Below are 25041 nucleotides of genomic sequence, written 5' to 3'. Positions count from 1 at the left end.
ATCTATTACAGGAAAATGGGGAACCCAATGTTCTCCCGGACCCATCTTCTAAAAATGGACGTAAAATCTCATCAGTAACCTAGGCACCCACGACAGATAAAGCTTCAATCTGAAAAAAGATCAGGAAAAGGCCCTGCAAACTGCAATGCTTATTCCACTCAACCGTAACCATAAGGCAAGGCAGAGGTGCTTTGTACTTGAAGGCAAAAGCTACCTTCTTTTTTTTTAATTTAAAAAAAATTATTTATTTATTTATGGCTGTGTTGGGTCTTCATTGCTGTGTGCGGGCTTTAGATGCGGAGAGCAGGGGCTACTCTTCGTTGTGGTGCGTGGGCTTCTCATTGCAGTGGCCTCTCTTGTTGTGGAACATGGGCTTTAGGTGCACAGGCTCACTCAGTAGTTGTGGCGCACGGGCTTAGTTGCTCTGTGGCATGTGGGATCTTCCCGGACCAGGGATTGAACCTGTATCCCCTGCACTGGCAGGTGGATTCTTAACAAACTGCGCCACCAGGGAAGTCCCGCTAACTTCTTTCTACAAAGAACATGATGATTTTGGAGGAGCAACGAGGCTTTCATTGAGGAAGAGGATAGACTATAACAAGTCCAAAGGAAGGATTAGTTGTCCCATGGTATTAGTTAAGATCAAGAATCCAAAGCAAAAGAAAAAAGTAGGTTGAATACTAATTATTAGGAGGTAGATGTATATGGACTTCAACGTAGCACATGCTTTTCACGTGACTGACTTTTTCTGGGTTTGTTTCCTCATTACGATTAGTAACTGTGAAGGTCCCTTCTACTGTTAAGATTTAATAAATGTTGAGTAAATGATTTCATTAATAAGATTACAAATGCATGCATTTGAAGTATAACAGACACCATGTGAATGACAATAAAAATGAGATATTTATCTAGCATTTAGCAGAGTTTTTTTTTCATCTAAAACTTTCCCTATATTGGAAATCTTAAGATTTCCAACTATGAACGTCAACTACAAACTGTATACGAACATCTATGAACTATATAAGCCAACATCAAGTCGTACATTTACTATTCCAAATAGGATTAAACTAAAGTTAATATTCTGTAAAACTTGACTGGGAAAAACTAAATGTGTAATAGGATATTTTAGAGGAATATTCTAGGAGACCTCAAAAACTTAAGATAGGCCTGGACAGAAAGTGGTCAAGAATTCAATGTCTCAATTTCCAAGGATTTCTTAAAACTGTGAGGCTACTCACATCCAGATGCTGAGTGTCGCTCCAGAAGAGAGCCTTTGGACAGCAGCCCTGGGAGGACTACAAGTAGCTCAGGCCCCAGAGCTGGCCCTTGAAGAAACAGTGCTGCGGACCTCCTGCCCCTACCACCCACCACCTGCAGCAGCGTGAGGCCTTTTAATGGATGACTTGCAACCCTGGCGGTTTTTCAGCCAGCTATTTTGAAGTGCGAGCTTCTGAGAGAAACTTGGAAACCACCCTAAGTGCTGCCTGGTTCTAGGGCAGGCAGGCTGAGAGACAGAGACACAGAGAAAGAGAGGCAGAGAGAGCACCCGCACGGCCATGTAAGGAAGCCGGCCAGCCCCAAGGGGCTGCTTTCGGGGACTAGGGTGGGGAAGTGAGGGTACACAAACTTAATTCTTAGGGGTATGAAAGACTGTTCAGAAACCTAAATGTTCTGTTTCATTCACATTTCTACCCTTATCTTCTCAACTTCTCAAATGCAAATATAAACTGGGGGAAAATGTTTACAGCCTATATGGAAAATAAGGGTTAATAGTCCTGATATATAAAAGGCTCTTAAAATTAGTCAACAATGAAAACGTACATCCACACAAAACTTGTAGACAAGTGTTCACAGCAGCGTTATTCATAAGTCAAAAGGTCAAAACAGCCCAAATGTCTATTAACTAATGAATGGGTAAATAAAACGTGGTATATCCATACAATAGAGTATTATTTGACAATAAGAAAAGTACTGATACGTGCTACAACCTGAACGAACCTTGAAAATATTGTGCTATGTGAAAGAAGCCAGCCACAAAAGGCTACAAGCTGCGTGATTCCATTTATATGAAATGCCCAGAACAGGCAAATCCATAATGATAGAAAGTGGTTGCCTAGGTCTGGGGGAGATAGAGGTAAATGGGGAGTGACTGCTAATGGGCTGTGGGCTCCTTTTGGGGACGATGAAAATGTTCTGGTGGTGACGGCTGCACAACTCTGTGAATAAACTAAAAGCTGTTGAATTGTACACTTAAAATAGGTGAATTGTATGGTATGTGACTGTCTCAATAAAGCTGTTATTAAAATTAAACAAGAAAAGATCTCCCAACAGAAAAATGAGTCAGAGAAATGAACAGGCAATTCCCAAAAGAAGAAATACGAGTGGTCAATATACTCGATACAGAAAAAAGATGTTCAACCTCACTAATAATCAAATATGAATAAGTACAAGTTACCACTTCCAGTTTCAAACTGGCAAAGACTGAAGAGACTGAGTTTCCACTGTAGGTCAGTGTATGTCCCCAGCGAGCAGAAGCAGAAGGTGGTACACTGGGTCAGACCTGTCAATACCGATGTAAGCACTAAATACATTCACTGGTTAGGTACAAATTAATGCTTGGATGTAAGTAACTGATCAGACAGTCCCATGCAGAGGCTACAATTTCCCAGCCTGATGGGGTATTACCCAGCTGTAAGGAAATCGTGAGTCCTGGTAAAGGACTGTGGGTGGGACTGTGGGACTGCATCTAGAGAAAACACAGTCTTGCTAATAATAAGTCCAACCATGCTACACGCTTGAGGGGAGGTTACTGCCAAGAAAAATAGTAGGCTCGCTGTTTCCCAAGGGCAGCGACCGGTGGAGAGCACACGTCTAACAGGGGCCACTAAGGGAGTAACTGGGGTAGCTGCCGTGGCAACCTGCCTGCAAAGTGTTTCATATGTACATGCTACCTCATCCATACCCACAACAGTCCTCTGGGAGGGTATTAATATGATCACCCCCATTGTGCAGATGAGCAAAATGAGGCTTAGAGGGGTTGTCATCCAACCCAGGTCTCAACGACATGCCCAGATTCAAGGCCAAAGTCCACCACACTCTACAAGCTGTCCTCTTTTCACTTTAAACAAGGACAAAACTTCCGTGGACAGACACAGAATTCTGGGTTCACCAGGTCCTTTCTGTCCCAGAAGGGCAAATTCTCTGTCATTAATTGGCACTTACCAACTCCCTTTCCTTATACTAATCAGTGTCACAAAACATGTTATAAAAAAAAGTCAGAAGTGAACATTACTAAGTCTTAGTTCTAACCTGCAGAGTTTGTTGCTGCCAAATGAAACACAAAATGGAAACTCTGAAGCATCTTAATTTTTGGAAGCACAGCACACCAGGTACCCTGGCTGGCTCGCATTACAAACGGCTACAAATACTGAAGAAAAATTGTTTGACATCTTTTAAAATGCATCGAAGAACTGGCAAGTCAGTAAGGAATACTGACAGGTGAAACAAACTTAAGCAAAGGCTGGAATCCAGAGAGCAAGTGGAGCTATAAGGGTGGGCAGCGAGGGCATTTGCAGAACTGAGCAAGCTCGAGTTCTCCCCCTGCCGCCAAGAAGGGAGGTCTCTCGGGAGGGCCCTCCAGAATAAAGCTGGCCCCAAAGGGTTATATCTTAGTGGAAAGAAGATGACACAGAAAAAGCCTATATGAAATCTTGGCACCAAATGGAGGGGTATAAAATTCTCCCTGGGAGAATCTGTAACTGTTAGATGGCCCCCAAATGGACTACAGCCCAAATTCACACATTATAAAAGGTACACTTCAGGTAGCTAAAAAGTGATCCCAGAATGAAAGTATTAAATGCAAGAAGGAGTGAGGACCAACTAAAGTAGTGAGTAAGAAATAAGTAAATCTAAACAAATACTGAACAAATGACGTCTTCTAAAATTGAAAAAGAACATACACACCTATAGAATAAAAGTTGAGGAGGGAGTGTTAGGAATTAAAGTGAATTAAGGTCCTAACTGCTTGAGAGTAAAGTGTAAAGACACTGACTAATGTTAGAATTTGCTAAGTTATGTAAATTGAGAGATATACCATATTCGTGGATCAGAAGATCAATATCATAAAAATGTCAACTCTATCCAAATTGATATGTAATAAATTCAATTCTAATAAAATTCAAAGCAATTCTAATAAAAGACTCAAACAATTTTTATGAATTTGATAAGCACAATCTAAAATGAAGATGGAAAAGCAAAGGGCCAAAGCCTTACCAGATACCAAGAATTATTATATGAAAACTTAGAAATTAAGTCAGTGTGATACTGGCACACAGATAGAGAATAGATGGTAAAGAGGCCAGAAATAGACCCATACATTTGTGGACACCTGATGTATGATAATGGTTACTGGTGACATTAAAGACCCACAAGAAAGGGATATATTTTTTCAATAAATAGTACTGGGACAATCTGATGTGCTTATTTTAAAAAAAAGGAAAAAGAAATTAGCTCCTTAACTCACACCATACACAAAAATAATTACAAACAGACTAAAGAACTTAATGTAAAAGGCAAAATCATAAAATGTTTGGAAGACAATATATGGGGGAATACCTTTATAAACTTGAAGTACGAACTTCTTAAAAAGAAACAAAAAGTGCTAACTATTAAAAAATTGATAAATGACATTAAAATTAAGAATTTCTGTTCATTGGGGACTTCTCTGGTGGTGCAGTGGTTAAGAATCTGCCTGCCAATACAGGGGACACAGGTCCATGCCCTGGTCCAGGAGGATCCCACACGCCGTGGAGCAACTAAGCCCGTGAGCCACAACTACTGAGCCTGCATGCCACAGCTACTGAAGCCCACGCACCTAGAGCCTGTGCTCCACAACAAGAGAAGCCACCACAATGAGAAGCCCACACACCACAACAAAGACCCAACACAGCCAAATAAATAATTAATTAATTTTTAAAAAAAGAATTTCTTTTCATTAAAAAAAAAGCTAGAGTGAGAAGACAAGCCACAAACTGGAAGTGGATAATTACAACACATCTAACTGACAAAGGATGAGTATCAAAACAAAAAACAAGAAAAAAAGTTTACATATAAATAAAAAGACAAACAATTCAATTTAAAAAATGAGCAAAAGATTTAAGCAGTTGTTTCAGAGAAGCTGAAACCTGAATGATCCGTTAATGCATGAAAAGATGCTCAACACACTAATAATCATGAAAATGCAAATCAAAACCACGAGGGGGCTTCCCTCATGGAGCAGTGGTTAAGAATCCACCTGCCAACGCAGGGGACACAGGTTTGATCCCTGGTCTGGGAAGATCCCACGTGCCGCGGAGCAACTAAGCCTGTGCACCACAGCTACTGAGCCTGTGCTCTAGAGCCCGTGAGCCACAACTACTGAAGCCCGGGCGCCTAGAGCCCGTGCTCCGCAACAAGAGAAGCCACCGCAATGAGAAGCCCGCACACCACGAGGAAGACTAGCCCCTGCTCACCACAACTAGAGAAAGCCCGCGTGCAGCAACGAAGACCCAATGCAGCCAAAAATAAATAAACAAAATAAATTTATTAAAAAAGAAAAAACCATATAAGGTATCACTGACCTTCCAACAGGTTAGTAAAAATTCTGAAATGTGATAATACCATTGTTTGGAGGATGTGAAGCAAACAGAATTGTCAGTTGAAGTGTAAATTGGGGAAACCACTTTGGAAACTATTTGGTATTATTTGGTCAAATTGAAGATGCACGCACCGTGTGACCCAGTCCTCCTCCCAGGGATATACCCTGAGAGGCTGTACACGTGTGTCCCAGGAATGGTCACAGCATCACTGTCTGTCTCAGCAAAATACTGGAAACAAATCAAATGTCCATCAACAATAGAACGGATATGTTCTCATACAATGGAACATAATTCATCAGTGAAAATGAAATACACCTATATGTAACATGGCTTAATCTCAAGAACATATGTTAAGGAAAAAATTTAGATCACTGAAAAATAACAAAATGGTTTATTTAATTCAAAAACATGCAAAATTAAACAATACATTGCTTAGCAATACAAACACATGTGGTAAAACTATAAAGAAAAGCTAGACGTGGGAATTCCCTGGCGGTCCAGTGGTTAGGATGCAGAACTTTCACTGCTGTGGCCCAGGTTCAATCCTGGTCAGGGAACTAAAATCCCACAAGCAGGCTCGGCACAGCCAAAAAAAAAAAGTAAAAAATAGAAAAGCAAGAGAATGATAAAAGCCAAATTCAGTGATTAGGTGGGGGTGGGAATGGGACAGGATCAGGGAGGGGCACTCCAAAGGTAATGGTAACATTCTTTTTTGTAAACTGGGTGATGGGTACATGGGTGTTCCTTGTATCCTTTTCCTTTATATGGTACAGTATTCTTTTGTATCTACTCAATATTTAAAAAGACAATTTACAAAATTAAACAATGTTCCTTCTTGACTTTAAGCAATGATTTGAAGCATTAACTTGGGCAGCCGACTGAGTTACACTAAACCAGGAAAGTAAGTCCCTGACAGGGGCCCACCCAGCCCTGAGACTATGGTCATGAGAAGTGCTCCAGCACCCACTCCCCACTGAACCCTGGAGCCCTCCATTCAGGGCAGGAAAACGACTGCTCAGATGAACCGGCCAGTACAGGAAGCAGAGCGGGTGGCGTGAGAACAGGTTCCGCTACCAGAGACCTTTTAAGACCAGAAGCTGAGTAAGTCTTTGATGTTACAATGAACCCACCAAGCCTCCCTGCGGGCTAGGTCCCTGCTCTCAGCTGGAATTGCCACCTCTGAGGCTCTGCATTCTGCGGTTTAGACATGAGTGAACAACTCTCAATTCTAACCATGCCCTTTGCTTCCTTCCTTTGAAGCTCAAGGCTGATCTCTCCAATTCATAACAAGCAGGTTTGAATGGAAGAGCCCATGCTCTGGTTTTCTGTACGCATCTGTGACTACGTTATTGAGGTCAACCTTAATTGGTCCTTGGACTGTTGAGCTACTGACACCCATGAGGACCTCCGAGAGTGCCAGGCACCTATGCTGACACTCAACACACACATCTGCAGCAAATGCTGAAAGCACTCGGTGCTAAAATGCCTACTCTTTGTGACCTCTATGATTTCAATCATTTAAAAATGTGGCCAGCAAAAGAGGTAGATTATGGTCTCCAGGACAATATGCTTTGTGCACAAAATGTACTGGGAGTTTTTGATTTCCTCTAAGGTTGGGGTCCCTCCCTTTTGTGGTGTCTGTTACCCTGCCAGACACCATGTCTGAGTACCTCCGTGCCACCCACGCGGCACCATCTTGGGGGAATTCCAGGATGGTAGAGGGTGGGCCACCTGCTCTCTTCTGTGGCAAACTGTTAAAACTGAAGCTTTGCCCACAGAGGCTGCCCTTTCAGCGTTCCAAATGGAAGGTTCAGTATGTATGCAACAAAATCAAGCCATTTGGCACTGAAAAATGGTCTTCCCTATATATACATACAGACACATATATGCACAGAAGTGCCCGGGCACGACACACAAACGCTGTTAATAGTTATCTGGGAGGGGAACCGGGTCAGGCGTGGGAGGGTGACTTACTTTCCCCAGTACTTTTGTTAGAACCTCCTGATTTTTGGACCTCATGCATGTATTCCTGTCCTAAACATTTTTTTCTTCCTCAACTCTGCACACTTCCTTTCTTGACCCTCACAGGGTCATCCTCTCCTAACACATAATAATGCTAGTTACCAATTATGGAGTCAAGGACTTGACTAAGCATTTTACATGCATTACCTCATTAATAATTCCACCCAGTAAAGTTAGTGTGAGGTCATCATTATCTCCACTTCACACCTGAGGAAGTGGAGGCTTAAGAGAGGTCAAGTACTTTGCCCAAAGGCACACAGCTAGTAAGTATAAGGACCAGCTCAGGTATGCTTGGCTTAGAAGTTCATGCTTCTAACCAGCACCCTGTACCTCAGGGGTTCTTAGCTGGCGACAATTTTGCCCCAGGAGACGTACAGCCTCCTCTGGAGACATTTTCAGCTGCCATAGTTGGAGGTAGGTGGCGGCTACTGGCATCTGTGGGCAGACGCCAGGAATGCTACTTGCATCCCGTGCACAGGACGGCCCCCAAGACAAAGAATCACTAAGCCCCAAATGGCAATAATGTCAACGTTGAGAAACCCTGCTCTACCGGAAAAAGAAAGAGAAACTATCTCCGACCTAGACTCTCATAGTTTAGGTCATAGTTTACCATGTCCACATCCCATATTACACCCAAACACCAAATAAACCATTGGGTTGTCCTCTCTTCATTAATAGCATGCCAAACCCTCATCACACTGGAGGTCTCTCCAGCCCCATTGGCCGATCATCCATTCATCCAACAATGTTTACTGAGCACCAACTGCATGCCAGGAAATGACCTACACAGTGTGAATACCAGGAGAAATAAGACCCTGTCTCTGCCCACGAGCTGCTGGTGGTTGCACAGGGAGACAGGCAAGAAAACCTATGATCATCATAGGAGGTAAGAATGTACTCCGAGGGGCTTCCCTGGTGGTGCAGTGGTTAAGAATCTGCCTGCCAATGCAAGGGAGATGGGTTCGAGCCCTGGTCCAAGAAGATCGCACATGCTGCGGAGCAACTAACCCCGTGCGCCACAACTACTGAGCCTGCGCTCTAGAGCCCGCGAGCCACAGCTACTGAGCCCACGCGCCACAACTACTGAAGCCGCGTGTCTCGAGCCCGTGCTCCACAACAAGAGAAGCCACCGCAATGAGAAGCCCACGCACCACAACGAAGGGTAGCCCCCACTTGCGGCAACTAGAGAGAGGCTGCACACAGCAACAAAGACCCAACGCAGCCAAAAAAAAAAAAAAAAAAGAAGTACTGCAAGGTCATTGCAGGATGCTAAGAAATCACAGAGGAGGGGCTCCAAACTCAGCTGGGGCGGGGGTGCAGGGGTGGGTAGGGCTAGGAGAAGGTTTCCCAGAAGGATTTGAGCTTGAAGGAGTTAACCAGGCAGAGGGAATCCTTTCCTTCCCAAAGGACCCCTCACCAGAGCTTTCAGAGTATCGTCTCTGAGAATCCAGGTTGACAACTTTAATTAGAACATTGGTGGAACTCCTGAGAAAAACAGGGAGTGCACAGAGCAGTCCTTGATCCTCTGAGTACAACCTGGATAATTCCTGCCTCGAGGGGAACAGACCGCAACCTGGCTTCCCTATCGGTCTGGGCATTCTTCAACCGCAATCCTAACATGTCTCTCTGGCTCCGAACCACCCCACACCTTGCAGCAGGAGGGAACTGACATGTTCACAGCAGATCCCGTGAATTACTTGCTTGACCTCACATAATTCTCAAAACAGTTCTCTGAAGTAAACATTGTTATCCCTATTTTACAGATGAGGAAACTGAGGAACAATAATGAAGTAACTGACCCTCAGGACAGAGAGCCACTAACCAGGGAAGCAGGGATTCACACCCAACTCCAGAGTCCTTGCCACCTCTATCTGAGGGGACCTTTATAGTTATCAATCCAAAACATGTCATGTACTCTGAATCTTCACCACCTCAGTACAGCCTTCCAACATCAGTCATCCTCCTTCTGTACACCACACACTTTTGAACAGGTATCTGTGGCGTTTCTTGTGTTGTACTGTGATCACCCATGTGGCTAAGAGCTCCTTGCTCCCAGGATCCAGTCTCACTTATCTTCACATCCCGAGCCCCCAGCGCAGTGTCTGACACGTCAGGCACAGAAAACACTGAATGAGTAAACAAGCCTGGACTCTCTGGGCCCAAGCAACACAAACTACCCAAAGCCAGGGGAGCCTGCCTTGGAGACCCAGAGGCCTGGGAAACACACCCCGCCCTCTTTCACCAGTGCAGTGGACTTCCCTTGGGCTGGGCCCAACCCCCAAAGCCAGCAACCTAGTCACACTGGGGACAGAGCAGGTTCTGTCAGCCAGCTTTCTCTCTAGCACTGGAATAGTCGTGATTCCTCCTTTGGTTGTACACCAGATGCTTGTGTTTGGGGACACGTTGTAAAAAAATATGTATCTCTAAACATTAGAACCTTAAAAGGAATGAGCGTGTGCTCCCCACTCTGTCTTTCCCTCTCTGCCAGGAAGAGTGCATCCGTGATGGCAGGAGCTAGAGCAGCCAGCTTAGTCCATGAGATGGAAGCCTGGGTTTGAGCAAGGAGAGCCACATGATCAATGAAACCCTGTGTCTGGATAACTTCATGGAACAGAGTGAGCTGCCCTGACCAGCTCTGGACTGCCTACTTCCAGTCTGTGAAGGAGCGAGGAATAAATTTCTATTTCCTCTCAGCCACTGTATTTTGGAGCATTTTGGTTTGTACTTACTTAAAACAAGGTGTGAACATTGCCCAGGGATTAACCTAGCATCTTTGTTAGTAAAACGACAATAATGTTATCAACATTCTGCCAACCAAACTAACTAGGATTTTGTCATTACTGTATAATTTTAAAGAAAAAGCTACCCTGAAAGGGTGACTGGAATCACACTGAGCCTAGAGAAGAAGGACAAACAAACTGACCTCCTGGTTTGTTTCATCTTTGAGTATTACAGACATACCTCAGATCTCCAAGTAGCCCAGGCTACTCTGTTCTGACAGTTTGTCTGGGGCAACTCCAGCTTGGCGCTCCTCCTCCAGCTCATTACCTGAATCGAAGACCAAGTGGAAAAACTGATGAGAAACTGCAGGGTACCTGCTCCCTAAGAGCTGCCCTTTCATCCACCAAACACAGGCAAATGCAGAGCACTGAGCACAGAGCCTGGCACAAAGTGTGCAGTAAGCGTTAAATTGGATTGTTACTGGCCTGCTGCACGCCAGCCCCTGTGCTGGACACCTGAGACACAAAGAATAAAGCCACAAAGATAAATAAAGCCAGTCCCATTCCCTACACTCAGGAACGCCTGCTGACCGAAAGACATAAGACGAGGTCGACAAGCAAAAGCAATGAGGCTGTGTCCAAGTATCATTACAGCGTTAGCATTCCTCTGGGATGTCCGAGACACTGTGCTTCTCATTCCAGACCCTCACCCAGGAGACACATCCCTGCCCACAACTTTAGTGACCTTCACTGGATGCCAGATGACCACTGGACAGCTCCACTTGAACGTTTTACAGGCACCTACTTTCAACATGTTCAAAACGAAATTTATCTTCCCTCCTCAGACCTGGCCCCCATCCTGCCCCCATCCCACTGAGCCGCACCACCAGCCACCAGCCAAACGTGTGGAGTCAACCTGACTCCTCCCTTCCTCTAAACCCCTCATCTAAGTAATCACCAACTTTGGCCAAGTCTACCTCCAAAACATCTCTCCCCACCTTCTGCCTCTAATGTAACTCAAGTCCACCCTCGTTTCTCTCCTGATAGTTCTAGTAGCCTCTTAATTGGCCTCCGGGCCCACTCCCTTTAATACGTTCTTTAACTAGAGTATCTTTCTAGCCCACAAATCTGACTTTTAAATGGAGTCCCATTAACCTAAAATTTCAAGTCCACAGCTAAGTTTAAAAGGCCCTCTAGGGGACTTCCCTGGTGGTCCAGTTGTTAAGACTCTGGCTTCCACTGCTTCCACTGCTTCCACTGCAGGGGGCACGGGTTCGATCCCTGGTCAGGGAACTAAGGGTCCCGCATGCCGCGTGGTGGCCAAAGAAAAAAAGAAAAGTGGGGAGGGCCCCCTAGGACCAGACCAGACTGCCTCTTTAGTCTTACCTCTAATCTCTGTCTCTAGACAGAAAACTTCATTTAATTATTAACACTGGCTTCCCAGCTTTCTCACAAATTCTATCTTCAACTGAGAATACTCTCCCTCTTTCCTGCCCGCGCTCCCCAAGCATCCTTCAGGTTTCAGTTTCCTGGGGAACAGAAGCCTCCCTGGATTCGCCTAGACTGAGTGAGGTGCCTCTACTCAGTGTTTCCAGAACAAGAACTTTTCTACTTTTGTTCCATCACATCAGAATTGCCTATGTATCTGTATGTATCCCACATGAATCTCTGAGCTCTGGGTGATGATGCTGATACGAAAAATAACAGCAACAAACACATACAGCGTTTACTTTGTGCCAGGAAGCGTTCTCAGTACTTTACACCTATTACCTCATTTAATCTTTATAACCTCATATAATCTTAGGAAGCAGATTTTATTCTCAACTCTGCTTTAAGGATGAGGAAACCGAGACAGGGAGCGAGAGACTAACGAAGGACACAGTTGGCAAGCACAGAGTCGGGATTCAAACCTGGCTGCCCGGCTCCACGGTTCAAACTTTTTAACCACTATGCCAGTCTGGATCACTCTCTCTATCCTCAGAACCTATCAAGAGCTGAACCACTGTCTGTGGAACCAACGAATGAATGAAATAATCTTATACGGGGGCAGTGTCGGCCTCCTACACGGCAAGCTCCTCCTAGGCCCTGACAGGCTTGTGCCATCGGGCCCCGCCGGCCAAAGAGAGCTACGCCTGCACCCCGCCACCTCGCGGCCTCAGAACGCCCACCAGCAACGGCGCGCGGGGTCAAGGGGCGGTGACAGCCGGGCGGCGGGGGCGGAGATGCTACCAGCTGGGGTGTCACCCGGCCTGGAGGCGACTACGCACTCCCTCGCCGGGACGGCGGGTCCGGTCCGCCCGCCCACTCCCCGCCCGCTCGCCGGGCGGCGCCCCCCATCCATTTGCCCCGCACCCTCTTGTCCTGTGGGGTCCTCTCAGTCCGGGTTCCCTTCTCAGTCCACTTCTCTCCCCTCCCCCACACAACCGTCCCCGGCGTCCCGCCGCGCCCCATCCTGCGCCGCCTCCGCCCAACTCCTGGGACTCCTCCGGCCCCGGATGCTTGCTGACCCTCACCTGCCATGTCCTGGACCCCACCGCAGAGGGAGGTGCATCACGGCAGCGGGGAGGCCGGGGACAGCACTTCAGAGCAGACAAAGGGCGCCGCCATGTTGGAGCCGGGCGGAACCGACCTCGCTGGCTTCCCGTCTGCAACTTCCGGCGCATGCGCAGCGTTCGCCCTAGCCGTAGCTCGTGGACAGGCGCATGCGCCTACTGTAATAACAGTACTACACTTAATTGTTCGCCTTGTAACCGTTTCTTGGTTTTCTATTCCAAATATAACAATAACAGCTCCTACGTGTTCAGCGCTTACTGTGTGCTCAGGCACTGTGTTAAGCGCTTTATGTGCATTATCTCAAGTCCTCTCACCAACATACGATGTTTTTGTCTCCCTTTTGAAGAAGGGAAAACGGAGCCTCAGGGTGAATGAATTGCCAGCTGTCACGCATCTTACAAGTGATGAAGCAGAGATGTGAACCTAGTTGTGGCATCAAAGCTGCAGAACCACGATTATGCTTTTCTACTTTCTGAGCCAACCACTACCCGCTTCCCTGTTTAGAGGAGATCCAGGATTAGCCTGGATGTGAATGAGGGTGCCTGGAAACAAAAGTCTGCCTGCGGACGTGACGAGCCACTCTGTGGCCTCTTTCCAACTTTTCAGCACCTTCAGGCCATTGACTTTTCTACTTCCAAACAGTTCCTCGGCTTTCTCCTTTCTTCACTTCCGACCCTGTTTATTTTTCATGATCCATAATTTTAAAAACACTCTTGTCACAATCCAAAACTCCTTTGCTCTTTGTCTTTTTGTCACATGGATTTGGTAAAAATTTCAGCCCTGGGTGAATCCAGCTGCTCTTTTTCCCTTTGCCAACATCTAAACAGCCAAACAAAATTGGAGAAAGTAACCAGTGGGACAGACTGTTCCCTACAAATCCATGACTGCCAGCCTTAAGAGGGACTTCAACAAATGTCAGTCTGGCCAATTGACTGCTCCTCTCTTAACAATAACTAGAGAAACTAAAAAACTCAGCAGCAGTTGACTTCACCCTTTCATTTACAGGAAAATGATAGCAAATCTGGTAGGAACTCTCCTGTCTTCCCAATACTAAGCATGCAAATCTACTTCTGAGTCATCTGTGTTGGATGTAGTCAATTGAGACTCGGCATCCATTCCTTCCAGAATTTAAAAAGTTAAAAATTTATTTCCCAGACTCAGTAGCAGTTAAAATCCCAGATACAGATGGTTCTGCCAGTAGGTAAGATTTGGAGGGTGGAAGAGAGGGAGTAGCCATTGGCCTGCTGATGTTAGCTGAGTTTTGCTGACAAGAAAGGTCATGCAAATGTGGGGGGTTGCAGCAGTGTATTGTGGCCAGTCTCCAGCTTCATGAGTGTTCAGAAGCATCTGTGAGATGTTGCCAGCCGAACTCAGCATTCTAGTGCCTGGGAACCAGCTTCTAGTCCCAAAATTAGATCCATGGACCCTTGCTGTGGTGATACGTTCTTGAGTGCAATAATCTCAGTGGTGGCCTCTCAATTCCACATCTTCCTGACTGTGGCAGAAGTAATAGCTCCTAATTGGTGAGTTCTATGGTATTCTGGGAGCCATTAATAAAAGCCCAGTCTAGAGACCATTCTTTCAGTCCCTCCAGTAAGCTTATAAACATTTAATTCTCTGTATTAAATCCATTTCTAGTTAAAGTAAGCTTAGAAACAAGGTAAGGGATATTTGCATTGATGGAAATGTTCTGTACCTTGACTATGTCAATATAAATATCCTGGTTGTGATATTGTACTACAGTTTTGCAAGGTGTTACCATTGGGGGAAACTGGGTAAAGGATGGGGAGGGGGATGGAATTGCTCTGTATTGTTTCTTACAATTGCATGTGAACCTACAATTATTTCAAAATAAAAAGTTTGATTAAAGAGAAAGTCCAGTGAGGTTTCTATTTCTGCAGGAAACTGACGCTCAAAGATGGAAATCAGGGCATTAAGTTTGAAGGTGATGCAGATCTAGTCTATTTCATGCAGGCAAAAAATAGTTACATAAGGGCTTCTCTGGTGGCGCAGTGGTTGAGAGTCCGCCTGCCGATGCAGGGGACACGGGTTCGTGCCCCGGTCCGGGAAGATCCCACATGCCGCGGAGCGGCTGAGCCCGTGAGCCATGGCCGCCGAGCCTGTGCGTCCGGAGCCTGTGCTCCGCGACGGGAGAGGCCACAACAGTGAGAGGCCCATGTACAGCAAAACAAACAAACAAACAAAAAATAGTTACATAAGTTACCATTCATCACAATAAGTATTGTTGCCTAGAGGAAAGTGCCTAATGAAGGTAAGGCTGTAGATGGAGCAGTTGCTGCAACTGACCATTATGGTGAGAGTGAGGACCACAAGGACTGTGGGGTGAACTGGCTGTTTATAATTACACTGAAGAGTTTCAAAAAAGAAATATTTAGGGTTTAAATTCTCAGCTCAAGACAGAGCCAGAGAACCAGGGCCCACTCCTGACTACTCTAAATATGTTTTCTCATCTCTTGTAGCCACAGGGCTTATGCAGTCAAAAATTGGACTGAGCTGATCCTGTGGGTTGCTAAACTGCAATATAATTGCAGTGTAAGTTGTAATATAATTGCAGTATAACTGCAATGGGCCAGATGCATTGACTGGGAACAAGGGACACTTAGGAATCGAAATGGGGATGTTTGGGTGGATGCAGATGACCGAGTTCTCTGACTCCCCAAATCCAGAATTCAATGAAACTCTCATGCCACAGAAGCAGGCCCTCCTCCCATGGAATGGGCTGGTCCTGCTTTCCCTGGAGAGCATGTAATAACCTCATAGTAGGAAGTTATTTTGCAAGGAGATGCTGGTTCCTTTCAGAGACCACTCCACCACCCTTCCATTTGTCTCCAGATCTATAAAGAGAGTCTAATTCCAAAATGCCCCAGGGAACAAGCACAGAGTCTGACTAAGGAGATGGCTTACACACAAGAAAGAAAGAAGGAAAGGAAGGGAAGGGAAGGGGGGTGGAAGGAAAAGAAGGAAGGAGGGAAGGAAGGAGGAAGAGAAAGAGAGCACCTTAACTAATAAATGAGCTGAAACCTGGGGAATATAGGTGTAACTGGATTCGAAAGGTGCTAGGTCCAGGAAGAAGGGAGATTACATTAGACTTGGCAGAACGTCTCGATACAAATGCACATTACAGAGATTTGGGTGTTTTAAATGTTCCAGCTGAGAATGGTTCTAACAGCACAGTTGGTTGAATAAAATCTGGACCCCATAGTGGTCCTCATTAAATGATGGTGAGATGACGGAAAATCTTTAGAGTAATAGAGAGGAAGAAATGCAAAAGTTTGGGCAGGGTGGTTGTATACATGGGAGTAAGTATACATGTGTTGATTGAATGAGTGAAGGACTGACTTTCCTGGTTTCTCACTAGGGGCCATTCCTCCAGTGTATTACTAACTGGCCCCCTCACCCCGAGCTCCTCCCCCTCTAACCCCCTCTTCCCCTTAGCCCTCAGAGTGAGACACAGGGCCCATCACCATCTCCGAAGTCTCCGGCCTAAACCTCATCCACCCCCTACCCTAAAGTCTTCCCAAAGCTCAGTCACTATTTACACATGGGCTACCTTGCATTTTCCCATTAAGGAGATTTTTTTAACTGGTTGGCCAGCTTGTGGATATAAACTTGAAGTGTTGTAGATAACTGACCAATGCCTATTTATACAATTTAGTTTATCAGTTTGATTATAAACAGCTTAAAAATCATGAATTATATAACAGTGTATTAATTTATAAATGTTACTTTTTTTTTTCTCTGCTCACTTTTCATGTAATGGTTTCCTTTACTCTTCACAGACATCCTCAGCACACATCCCTGACATACACTTTTAAATTCCTTTTCATTTTGAAAACTTTGTTAAAGTACACAAGAGTAGTGAAAATAATGAAATATTTTCTATACCCCTATTACCTAGATTCAACAGTTAACTTTTGCTAAGTGTACTTATTATACCCTTCCTTTCTTTCTTTCTTTTTTTTTTTAAGATGTTGGGGGTAGGAGTTTATTAATTAATTAATTAATTTTTGCTGTGTTGGGTCTTCGTTTCTATGCGAGGGCTTTCTCTAGTTGTGGCAAGCGGGGGCCACTCTTCATCGCGGTGCGCGGGCCTCTCACTATCGCGGCCTCTCTTGTTGCGGAGCACAGGCTCCAGACGCGCAGGCTCAGTAGTTGTGGCTCACGGGCCTAGTTGCTCCGCGGCATGTGGGATCCTCCCAGACCAGGGCTCGAACCCGTGTCCCCTGCATTAGCAGGCAGATTCTCAACCACTGTGCCACCAGGGAAGCCCCTCTTTCTTTTTTCTTTCTTTTCTTTTTTTTTTTTGGCTGCACTGTGAGGCATGTGGATCTTAGTTCTCCCCACTGACCAGGGATGGAACCCGTGCACCCTGCAATGGGAGTGCAGAGTCTTAACCACTGGACCACCAAGGAAGTCCCTATCCTTCCTTTCTTTTTTTAAAAAAAAATTTATTTAATGTATTTGTTTTTAGCTGCGTTGGGTCTTTGTTGCTGTGCGCAGGCTTTCTCTAGTTGCGGCGAGTGGGGGCTACTCTTCGTTGCGGTGCGCAGGTCTCTCATTGCTGTGGCTTCTCTTGTTGAGCACGGGCTCTAGGCGCGCGGGCTTCAGTAGTTGTGGCACATGGGCTCAGTAGTTGTGGCTCACGGGCTCTAGAACACAGGCTCAGTAGTTGTGGCCCACAGGCTTAGTTGCTCCGCAGCATGGGGATCTTCCCCGACCAGGGCCCGAACCTGTGTCCCCTGCATTGGCAGGCAGATTCTCAACCACTACGCCACCAGGGAAGCCCTCTTTCCTTTCTTTTTTAAAAAATTGATAAGATGGCTGGTGGGTTTGGGTGGCAGCAGCCTGATTCCCTCTTCAGAAAGTTCCTCATCAATCTTCCATGTAATAGTTTCTTCCTTTGACGATGCTTGTCTGAGTCAATAATTTCATTAGAGGTTGTAAAATGATGCATTTCTGATCCTATCATTCTTTCCGCATTTATTAGGTGGAATTCTTCTATAAACAAGAACTTTCCCTCATCAACTAGGGCCATTTGGTTACCTAGAAAAAAATAGTTAATTCAGGGTAGACTGGATAGAGCTCATTTAAAAAAAATAACAGCTTTCTTGAGATATAATTCACATACCATACAATTCCTCCCCCTTTTCCCCCCTTTTAAAGTATACAATTCAGTGGTTATTAGTATATTCACAGTTGTGCAACCAACACTGCTAATTTCAGAATATTTTCATCACTCCCCAAAGAAACCCCATACTTACTTGCAGTCACTCCCTATTCCTCCCTTCTCCCCAGCGCCTGACAACCACTAATCTACTTTTGGTTTTTACAGCTTTGCCTATTCTGGACATTTTTAAAATGGAATCATACAACATGTGGTCTTTAACAACTGGCTTCTTTCACTTAGATTTTAAGCTTCATCCACATTATAACATCTATCGGTACTTCAGTCTTTTTTTATGGTCAAATAATACTCCACTGTATAAATATACCACATTTGGTTTGTCCATTTATCAGTTGATGGACATTTGCATCATTTTCACTTTTGCTATTGTGAATGACGATGCTATGAACATTTGTGTACAAGTTTTGGGTGGACACATGTCTGCACTCTTGGGTGTATACATAAGAGTGAAATTGCTGGGTCTTAGGGTAACTCTATCTTTAACTTTTTTTTGCGGTACGCGGGCCTCTCACTGTTGTGGCCTCTCCCGTTGCGGAGCACAGGCTCCGGACGCGCAGGCTCAGCGGTCATGGCTCACGGGCCCAGCCGCTCTGTGGCATGTGGGATCTTCCTGGACCCGGGCACAAACCCGTGTCCCCTGCGTCAGCAGGCAGACTCTCAACCACTGTGCCGCCAGGGAAGCCCTATCCATTCATCTCTTGATGGACATTTAGGTTGCTTCAATGTCTTGGCTATTGTAAAGAATGCTGCTATGAACATTGGGGTGCATGGAATTTTAAATTTTCTTTGATATTTATATAGCATATTGGTTTTCTACTGCTGCTGTAACAAATTACCAGTCTTGTGGCTTAAAGCAACATAAATTTATCATCAGTTGATCAGAAGTCCAACGTGGGCTAAAATCAAGATGTTGGCAGGATGGTTCCTCTACAGAGGTTTTAGGGGAAAATCCCTTTCCTTGCCTTTGCCAGGTCATAGAAGCTGCCTACGTTCCTTGGCTCATGGCCTCCCTCCACCTCTTCGAAGCCAGTGTTAAAAACAAGACAACAGATCGTAAAACAACAACACTGTAAATTAACTATACTTCAATAAAAAATTGGTTTATAAATAATAATACAAAATAAAATAAAATAATACAAATGAACTTATTTACAAAACAGAAACAGACTCACAGACATAGAAAACAAACTTATGGTTACCAAAGGGGAAAGAGAGAGAGGAAGGGATAAATTAGGAGTATGGGATTAACAGATACAAACCACTATATGTAAACTATATATATATACATAAATATATATAAACATCAAGGATTTACTGTATAGCACAGGGAACTATATTCAATATCTTAAAATAACCTATAATGGAAAAGAATCAGGAAATATATATATTATGTGTGTGTAACTGAATCACTCTGCTGCACACCTGAAACTAACACAACATTGTAAATCAACTACACTCCAATAAAAACAAACAAAAACAAAACAAAGCAAGACAACAAGCCTGAAATGGAGTTGCTTATGCTAAGCCTCACATCACCAAACGAAGATTTAACTTAATTACAGTTTTGGCTCTCCCAGAAATGGAATCTTAAACCATTTAATCAGGAAACACCTGATTGGCACTAGCTAGGTGCCTGATAGACCCCTGCCCTCCCAAAAAGGAAAGTAACCTTGTGATAACCAACCTGCTTTTTTGCCTAGTATAGCTTCCTATTCCTGCTCCTTTCTGCCCATAAGTCTTTCATTTTGTACAGCTCCTCAGGGTTCCTTTCTATCTTCTAGATTGGATGCTACCTGATTCAAGTCCATTTTTATTCAAATAAACTCAAAATGTTTACTGTGTCCCATTTTGTCTTTTTTTAATTAATTAAATTATTTATTTGGCTGCATTGGCCTCTCTCTAGCTGTGGTGCGTGGGCTCCGGAGAGTGCAGGCTCAGTAGTTGCGGCGCGTGGGCTTAGTTGCCCCACAGCATGGGGGATCTTAGTTCCTGGACCAGGGATTGAACCCACGTCCCCTGCATTGGGCAGATTCTTAACCACTGGACCACCAGTTTGTCTTTTAACACCAGCAATGGCAGATTGAGTCTCCCTCACTTCATAGGTCTCTGGTCTTGCTCCATTGTCACATCTTTTTCTTTTTTAAAATTAATTAATTAATTAATTTTGGCAGTGTCCGGTCTTCATTGCTATGCGTGGGCTTTCTCTAGTTGCGGCGAGCGGGGGCTAATCTTCATTGCAGTGTGCAGGCTTCTCATTGCGGTGGCTTCTTTTGTTGCAGAGCATGGGTTCTAGGCGCGCAGGCTTCAGCAGTTGTGGTGTGCAGGCTCAGTAGTTGTGGCTCGTAGGCTCTAGTGGGCAGGCTCAGTAGCTGTGGCGCACGAATTTAGCTGCTCCGCGGCATATGGGAATCTTCCCAGACCAGGGCTCGAACCTGTGTCCCCTGCGTTGGCAGGCGGATTCTTAACCACTGAGCCACCAAGGAAGTCCCTGTCACATCTCTTTCTAACCCAGCCAGGAGAAGGTCTCCAATTATAAGGACTAGTGTGATTAGATAGAACTCACTCAGCTAATCCAGATCAATATCCCTATCTCAAAGTCCACACCTCTGATAAATATATATATTTAAATAAATATATATTTGGTCTTCTGGTTCCTGGCACAGAGCTCCTAACAGCCTTGAAATTTCCCAAGTCAGAAGAGTGAAAAGGGTGTCTTTTGTTATGTAAATGAGGTGACTTTTGGAAAGCCCCTGTGTCATCTAAGAATGTGGGCAGGAGAACCAACCACGTGATTAGAGGGCTGGAACTGTCAGTCCCACCGACCCACTGACCTCTGTGATGTGAGCGGGGCTGGCGATTGATGGCCACCAAAGGCCAGTGATTTAATCAGTCGTGCCTATGTAACGAACTTCCATTAAAACCCAAAAGAACAGCGTTTGGAGAGCTTCTGGGTTGGTGAACATGTGGAGACTGGGGAAAAGTGGCGCTCTCAGACAGTGTGGAAGCTCCTAGCCCTCCACACATACCTCGCCTGTGCATCTCTTCCATCTGGCTGTTCCTGAGTTATATTCTTTTTTTTTTTTTTGCGGTACGTGGGCCTCTCACTGTTGTGGCCTCTCCCGTTGTGGAGCACAGTCTCCGGACGCGCAGGCTCAGCAGCCATGGCTCACGGGCCCAGCCACTCCGCGCGGCATGTGGGATCTTCCCGGACCGGGGCACGAACCCATGTCCCCTGCATCGGCAGGTGGACTCTCAACCACTGCGCCACCAGGGAAGCCCAGTTATATTCTTTTATAACAAACTAGTAATCTAGTAAGTAAAATGTTTCTCTGAGTTCTGTGATCTGTTCTAGCAAACTAATCAAATCCAAGGAGTGCATTGTGGGACCTCCCATCTGTAGGTCAGAAGCACAGGTGACAAACCAGGACTTGTGATTGATGTCTGTGACAGGCAGTCTTGTAGGACTGAACTCTTAGCCTGTGAGATATGAAGCCATCTCCAGGTAGGTAATGTCAGAAATGAATTAATTGGTTGGTAATGTGGAACAAAGCAAAACAAAACACATCAGAACTGGTGTCAGAATTGGAATACCCTTAACCACACCTGCAAAAGACGCTTTTGCTGTGTAAGGTAACATTTTTCACAGGTTCTGGGGATTAAGGCGTGGACATCTTTGGGGTACCATCTCCTACCATACATAGTTACTTATTTAGAGTGGTACTACTGTTTCTGTTTAATGAAGCCATACCAAGTTTCCTCTTGTGAACATAGAACGTCACCTGCCATAACAGTAAACAAAGGATGTTGCAGCATCAAGCCACCAGCCAATGCAGCCACCCCAACGGTGCAACCTGAGGGGATTCAGGATGGAGAAAAACAGGATACTGACCCTAGGTAAGGTGGAGCCCTCATGATGGGGTTAGTGCCCTTGTAAAAGGGACCCCAGAGAGCTTTCTTGCACTTTCTGTGAGGTGAAGACACAGTGGAAAGACAGCCATCTATGAACCAGTGGGCAGGTCCTTACCAAACACTAAAATCTGTAGGTGCCTTGATCTCAGACTTCCCAGCATCCAGAACCGTGAGAAACAAACGTTTGTGGTTTAACTCCCCTAGTCTATTACTGCTCGAAACGACTAAGACGTGGACATATTGTCAGTAGTATTCCATATAGTTCTTAGGTAGGAAAGAAACAAAACTAAAAACAACTAAAAACTGGGAATGCAGCCAGAGAATGACTGAGGTTTGGGAAACTGAGGCCTGGATGAGAAGGTTCCAAGGCTTGTCTCAAGTGAGGAAGCAGCTGGAGTTGGAGGAAACAGCATCTGTTTGGTAGAAGGCCTACCTCCCAGTGACCCGACAGCAATCCTGTTGACATAACCCCGTTGATCAAAGCAATCCCCCAACTGCTCCAAGCCAGTTCCTGTGGCTCGTGGTGGAATTCACTCAGCGGATCCGGAGCTGGTAAATATAAAACGTCTGGTCCTCGGGTGGGAGCTGCATCCTGGAGAAGGCTGCTGACAACGGCTCCCTCTGCCAGTGCTAAGCCAGGCGCTATGGAATCAGTAACAGTCCCAACAGAAGACCCCAGAGACCTGAGAGCCTGCCCCAAAGTCAGGGGCCTGGAGACGGGCCTGGAGACTAGCTCAGGTAAGAGGTGGCAGAGGGTGCCTCAGCCCTGAAGCTGAGGGGGTCTGGGCACGCTGGGGGGTGCTGGCAGCAGAGGGCAGACACCCTCCCCTCCGGGGCCGCCAGGATTCTCAAGCCATGGGTGGTCTTCATTTACAGTTGAACGTTGAACAACTTGGGGGTTAAGGGCGCTGACCCTCCACGCAGTAGAAAATCCGCCTATAACTACCACCAGCCCTTCATATCTGAGGTTCCACATCCACAGATTCAGCCAACTACGGATTGTGTAGTAATTGGTATTTATTGAAAAAAATCCACATGTAAGTGGACCTGCAGTTCAAACCCATGTTGTTCAAGAATCGACTGTATTTCCTGTGTTAACTAACCTACCAGCACAGAAGCTTCCTTCTGAAGCCTGTGTCGTAGTGAAGAGCACGCAGTGAAGACGATGGATTTGTTTATTATTTGGGTAACTTGAAACGTTACTTTTCTAAGAGCACAGGCTTTGGGTTCAGAGAGACCTACTCTGGCACTTGCTTCACTGATAAATCGATTGATTGGTTCTTGGCTTCTCCCCGTTTGGCAGGGTGGACAGAGCAGGGATCCCCAGGGCAGAGGGGACCGATAGACAAGATTATGGGTGGGGAAGGAAGAACAGCATGATGTTCCCTGAGGACCACCAACATCTGTACAAGCTAAGCCTGAGTTTCCTCACCTGTAGAAGGTGGCCGGGGCTCTCCTCTTACTCCTCACTACAGTGTGGCCCGTGGACCAGCAGTACCGGCGTTCCCTGGGAGCTTGTTAGAAACGCAGACCCTCAGGCTCCACTCCAAACCCGCTCGCTGTACCAGAATCTGCATGTTCACAAGATGCTCAGGCAGCTCGTGGGCACAGCGGGGTTCAGAGGCTCTGATGCAGTGGCCTCCATGTTCCTGGAAGGCAGAGAGCTGATAGGGGGAAGCCAGGTTTAAACTCAGGTCTCCCCAGTGCTGAAATCCACGCTCTTAGGCCCCACTGTCTTCCCATCTTTGTGCGTCAACTAACACGCAGTTAAATCCCTGTTAAGGGAACTCTACTCAGTATTCTGTAATAACCTATATGGGAAAAGAATCCGAAAAAGAACGTATGTATGTATATGTATAGCTGAATCACTGTGCTGTACACCTGAAATGAACACAACATGGTAAATCAACTACACTCCAATATAAAATAAAAGTTAAATTAAAAAAATCCCTGTTGAATGAATGAACAAGTGAATGAACACATGAATTAATGGAACCATATCCCTTTCAGTGCAAACACAAATCTTTGGTCTTTTCCCTCCTTCTAGGTGGAAAGCCGGCCCGCCATCAGAAGGCCATCCCCAAAGCTCACTTAACTTTCGTTATCGACTGTACTCGTGGGAAACACGTCTCCCTGGCAGCACTCCCAGGGCCACCCCGCGTCCCTAGTCCCAACCTAGGACCTGTCATCCCTCCAATGAAGACTTACATCTTGTTGTGTGGGGAAAACCGGGCCCCCCATGTAAATCAGGAGGCTCCCCTAGGTGGGGGAGGCCTTGCCCAGACCAGGGGACCCCTGCCGCCCTGCAGAGAGACTACAGCCCCAGATTCCTCCCCAGCCAGCCCAGTCTGCCTCCAGGGGGCTCCTGAAGCCAAAGGGGGCCCTGCGAAGACTGTGTCCTCGAGGTCTTCAGCTTGGGGAGCCGTCATCGTCTCGCTCAAAGCCCTCTCTTCCTGTGTCTGTGCACAGGCTGATTAACTGGAAGAGCCTGGCCGAGTGAGGAGAGGGCTGGCAAGCCGAGCTCCAGAGTTCAGCAGAGGCAGTTCCCAGGGTCCACCCCCCTTCCCCAGCCAGGCAGAAGTCTTTTGTGCCTGAGCCAGGGAAGGAGCATTAGATCCCTAAAGGACATCTGAAACAGCCACCAGTAGCTTACTTCCCCATCCTCTCCATCTTTGTTCGCCTTTCAGCGGAAGCAGGATAAGGCAACGCCACATAGAAAGAGACTCATTCACTAACACAGCAAATTCTGAAGGAGCATCTCCCGCATGCCAGGCCCTGCAAAGGGCTAGAGAAGATATTACAGCTTTCTTGGAGCTTGTACTCTTGGGGGTGGGGAAGAAAGGTTAAACAACCTAATAAAGATGATTTTGAACAGTGTAATGAGTGCTGTGTAGAAACTGAAACAGGGTGCTGGGATGGAAAATGATGGGGCAAAGAGCTTTTCTGATACACTGATTGGGAAAGGCCTCCCTGAGTGGGTAACAAAGTGTGATCT

At 45.8% G+C, this 25041-nt stretch overlaps 1 protein-coding gene and 1 non-coding gene across 2 annotated transcripts in view; both read left to right on the top strand.

Moving 5' to 3' along the window:
- The window catches only part of SRARP (steroid receptor associated and regulated protein), a 31505-nt gene extending 6981 nt beyond the window's left edge, over positions 1-24524 (top strand). The window contains exons 2-3 of the mRNA XM_007459324.1: positions 22648-22784; positions 24094-24524. Coding sequence (XP_007459386.1) covers positions 22648-22784; positions 24094-24524 — 568 coding nt within the window. The remainder of the gene's footprint in view (positions 1-22647; positions 22785-24093) is intronic.
- Positions 6123-6193, top strand: TRNAE-UUC (transfer RNA glutamic acid (anticodon UUC)). The gene has a single exon. It is a non-coding gene; the product is annotated as a tRNA-Glu (tRNA).
- Positions 24525-25041: the final 517 nt, after the last annotated feature.

The sequence above is a fragment of the Lipotes vexillifer genome, unplaced genomic scaffold, assembly GCF_000442215.2.
Source record: "Lipotes vexillifer unplaced genomic scaffold, Lipotes_vexillifer_v1.1 scaffold496, whole genome shotgun sequence".
Lineage (NCBI taxonomy): Eukaryota > Metazoa > Chordata > Mammalia > Artiodactyla > Lipotidae > Lipotes > Lipotes vexillifer.
Note: the sequence above shows the minus strand (reverse complement) of the source record. Positions and strands in the feature narration are given on the sequence as shown.